Source organism: Clupea harengus, chromosome 14, assembly GCF_900700415.2.
Source record: "Clupea harengus chromosome 14, Ch_v2.0.2, whole genome shotgun sequence".
Lineage (NCBI taxonomy): Eukaryota > Metazoa > Chordata > Actinopteri > Clupeiformes > Clupeidae > Clupea > Clupea harengus.
The window spans coordinates 1,904,772-1,909,040 of NC_045165.1; the positions used below are offsets into that span (position 1 = coordinate 1,904,772).

General features: G+C 53.4%; 1 protein-coding gene across 1 annotated transcript in view; it reads right to left on the reverse strand.

Annotated features, from left to right (window-relative positions):
* Nucleotides 1–227: 227 nt before the first annotated feature.
* greb1 (growth regulating estrogen receptor binding 1) overlaps nucleotides 228–4,269 on the reverse strand; it is a 34,558-nt gene continuing 30,516 nt past the window's right edge. The window contains exons 25-28 of the mRNA XM_031580814.2: nucleotides 3,769–3,904; nucleotides 2,755–2,955; nucleotides 813–951; nucleotides 228–423 (exon numbers count right to left, since the gene is read on the reverse strand). Of these exons, the coding sequence (XP_031436674.2) occupies nucleotides 260–423; nucleotides 813–951; nucleotides 2,755–2,955; nucleotides 3,769–3,904 (640 nt within the window). The 3' untranslated portion in view covers nucleotides 228–259. The remainder of the gene's footprint in view (nucleotides 424–812; nucleotides 952–2,754; nucleotides 2,956–3,768; nucleotides 3,905–4,269) is intronic.

The following is a 4,269-nucleotide window of genomic DNA, read 5'->3' on the forward strand; positions in this document are numbered from 1 at the left end:
TAGATCACTGCACCGAGCTCATCTCTGGTCTCCTGTATTTCTGGGTGGGTTAAAGAGTTGTGGGGGGGGGGCATGGGTAGATGGGGTGGGGTGGGGTGGGGTACGGGTGGGGTTGTTTATATGGGTTTAAAATGAGGAAGGTATTCTGGGTGGGTTAGAGATTTGGGAGGGGGGGGGGTAGATGAGTTTGCCTGTGAGGAAGGTAATTTAAAGAGTTAGAGGGGAGGGGGGGTTAGGTGAGGGGAGGGGAGGGAGGGGTTTAGATGTGTTTGCCGGTGAGGAAGAAGAGAGGCTGGTCCTCTTTGGCGTTGGCCGTCTGGAACTCGTCGCTCAGGCGGAACCTCCACTCGTCCTCCAGCTCCAGACGCACCACCGTCTGACGCAGGGAGCTGCGATTGGGGCAGATCACGCACAGGGTGGCCCCTGGGACAGAGGAAGGAGAGGAGGGAGGAAGGAGGAGGAGGAGGAGGGAGGAGAGAAGTGGAGGAGGAGAGGAGAGGAGGAGGGGAGGAGGAGAGAAGAGGAGGAGGAGAGGAGAGGAGGAGGATAGAAGAGGAGGAGGAGAGAAGAGGTGGCGGACAAGAAAAGAGAAAAAGAGAGAGAAGAGGAGGAGAGGAGAGGATTTTGATTTGATCTGTTAATGGTATTCATATGGCTCTGGGCCAACCATGTATTACATGAAATCTCTTTGACTTCACTTCCTTTGGATCAGAGTGATTACACCGGAGAAGGGGGCAGGATAGCGTTGTGCTTGTTCAGGTGATTCATCCTCAGGTTCTCAGGTCTTTTTTAATGTGATATAAAATGGGTACCTTTGAGAAAGTGGAACTTCTTGAGGAAACCGGGCGTAACGAAGGAGTCGCAGAAGTAGAGCAGGAGGCCACCGAACAGCAGACCTGCGGTGCTCAAGTTCATGGAGTGGGGCCTGGAGCTCACGAAACACACCGTCACCTGACACACACACACACACACACACACACACACACACACACACACACACACACACACACACACACACACACACACACACACACACACACACACACACACACACACACACACACACACACACAACACACACACACACACACACACACACAGACACACACACACACACAGACACACACACACACACACACACACACACACACACACACACACACACACACACACACACACACACACACACACACACACACACACAGACACACACACACACACCACACAGACACACACACACCCAAACACAGGGAAAGAGAGAAAGATGAGTTAGACTGCTGCATGTTAGCACTGAAAGCCTTTAATAGGCCCCACTGGAGCAGAGCGCTGAAATAGAGGAGCAGGGGGCTGTGTGTCCCTGCTGTGGGGCGGTACGGTGTAGTGGTGTGTGTGTTGTGTGGTGTGGTGTGGTGCGGTGTGGTGTGGTGTGGTGCGGTGTTGTGCGGTGTGGTGTAGTGGTGTGGTGTGGTGTGGTTCAGTGCGGTTTAGTGTGGTGTGGTGTAGTGGTGTGGTGTGGTGTGGTTCAGTGCGGTTTAGTGTGGTGTGGTGTAGTGGTGTGGTGTGGTGCGGTGTGGTGTGTGTGTGCGGTATAGTTCAGTGTGGTGTGGTGTGGTGTGGTGTGGTTCGGTGTGGTTCAGTGTGGTGTGGTGTGTTGCAGCTGTGGTGTGGTACGGTGCGGTGTGGTGTGGTGTGGTTCGGTGTGGTTCAGTGTGGTGTGGTGTGTTGCAGCTGTGGTGTGGTGTGGTGTGGTGTGGTGTGGTGTGGTGCGGTATGGTACGGTGTGGTGTGGTGTGGTGTGGTGTGGTGTGGTGTGGTGGTGCGGTGTGGTTCAGTATGGTTCGGAGTGGTGTGGTGTGGTTCAGTGCGGTGTGGTGTGGTGTGGTTCAGTATGGTTCGGAGTGGTGTGGTGTGGTGCAGTATGGTTTAGAGTGGTGTGGTGTGGTGCAGTATGGTTTAGAGTGGTGTGGTGTGGTGCGGTATGTGCACAGTGGTGTGGTGTGTGTGGTGTTGTGTGGTGTGGTTCAGTATGGTTCGGAGTGGTGTGGTGTGGTGCGGTGTGGTGCAGTATGGTTCAGTGTGGTGTGGTGTGGTTTGGTGTGGTGTAGTGGTGTAGTGGTGTGGTGTGGTATGGTTCGGTGTGGTGTGGTGTGGTGTGGTGTGGTGTGGTGCAGTATGGTTCGGAGTGATGTGGTTTGGTGTGGTGTGGTGTGGTGTGGTGTGGTGTAGTGGTGTAGTGGTGTGGTGTGGTGTGGTGTGGTGTGGTGTGGTGTGGTGTTATGGTTCGGTGTGGTGTGGTGTGTGTGGTATGGTTCGGTGTGGTGTGGTGTGGTGTGGTGTGGTGTGGTGTGGTGCAGTATGGTTCGGAGTGATGTGTTGTGTGGTGTGGTGTGGTGTGGTGTGGTGCGGTATGTGCACAGTGGTGTGGTGTGTGTGGTGTTGTGTGGTGTGGTTCAGTATGGTTCGGAGTGGTGCGGTGTGGTGCAGTATGGTTCAGTGTGGTGTGGTGTGGTTTGGTGTGGTGTAGTGGTGTAGTGGTGTGGTGTGGTGTGGTGTGGTGTGGTGTGGTGTGGTTCGGTGTGGTGTGGTGTGGTATGGTTCGGTGTGGTGTGGTGTGGTGTGGTGTGGTGTGGTGTGGTGTGTGTAGTGGTGTAGTGGTGTGGTGTGGTGTGGTTCGGTGTGGTGTGGTGTGGTGTGGTGTGGTGTGGTGTGGTGGTGGTGTGGTATGGTTCGGTGTGGTGTGGTGTGGTGTGGTACCTCTGGACCCAGGTTGAGGTAGCAGTCCACAGACAGCACGGGGTGGCTGTAGCTGCGGGCGCTGAGGGGGAAGAGCTTGTGGCTGGTGTGCTGCAGGTACTTCTCCAGCAGCAGCTGGGCGGGGGTGGACAGGAAGGTGTGCTTGCTGTCCGGGGCGCAGATGTACTGAGACGGCTGCACCGTGGTCGGAACGTCCGTCATCTGCAACAAACACCAGGGGACAGAGAGTTCTAGAAGGTTCTACCATAAACAGTTCTGTTACTCTGGATTCCATTGTTGTCGGAGGGTGGCTTTGTCATCTGCAATACAAGCTAGAAGCTTCTAGAATTCTGTTACTCTTTGAGTCTTCTATGATGTGCAAATCCAGGGGAAGACTGTTTTTCTGATGCTTAAAACACAGGACCACAATATTAGACTAATAATAGACTGTGTCGTGTCATGTCTGACCTTGGTCTTGACACCATTTAGACTGTGTGATGTCATGTCCTGTCATGTGACCTTGGTCTTGACCCCATTTAGACTGTGTGATGTCATGTCCTGTCATGTGACCTTTGGTCTTGACCCCATTTAGACTGTGTGATGTCATGTCTTGTCATGTGACCTTGGTCTTGACACCATTTAGACTGTGTGATGTCATGTCCTGTCATGTGACCTTTGGCCTTGACCCCATTTAGACTGTGTGATGTCATGTCCTCTCGTGTGACCTTTGGTCTTGACCCCATTTAGACTGTGTGATGTCATGTCCTGTCATGTGACCTTTGGTCTTGACACCATTTAGACTGTGTGATGTCATGTCCTGTCATGTGACCTTGGTCTTGACCCCATTTAGACTGTGTGATGTCATGTCCTGTCATGTGACCTTTGGTCTTGACCCCATTTAGACTGTGTGATGTCATGTCCTCTCATGTGACCTTTGGTCTTGACCCCATTTAGACTGTGTGATGTCATGTCCTGTCGTGTGACCTTGGTCTTGACCCCATTTAGACTGTGTGATGTCATGTCCTGTCGTGTGACCTTGGTCTTGACGATGAAGGTGCGATATCCTCCGATGGTGATCAGTTTCTTCATGACGCTGAAGTTGTTGAAGCGACAGACGAGGAGCCCGGCGCTGTGAGCCCGCAGGTTGAAGTCCACATCGTCACACGTGAATCTGGCGGGGAGGATGAGCACACAACACACACACCGTCACTCCCTCTCCACACAACACACACACCGTCACTCCATCTCCACACAACACACACTGTCACTCCCTCTCCACACAACACACACACACCCATCACTCCCTCTCCACACAACACACACACACACCGTCACTCCTCTCCACACAACACACACACACCGTCACTCCATCTCCACACAACACACACCCTGTCACTCCCTCTCCACACAACACACACACACCGTCACTCCCTCTCCACACAACACACACACACACCGTCACTCCCTCTCCACACAACACACACACACCGTCACTCCCTCTCCACACAACACACACACTGTCACTCCCTCTCCACA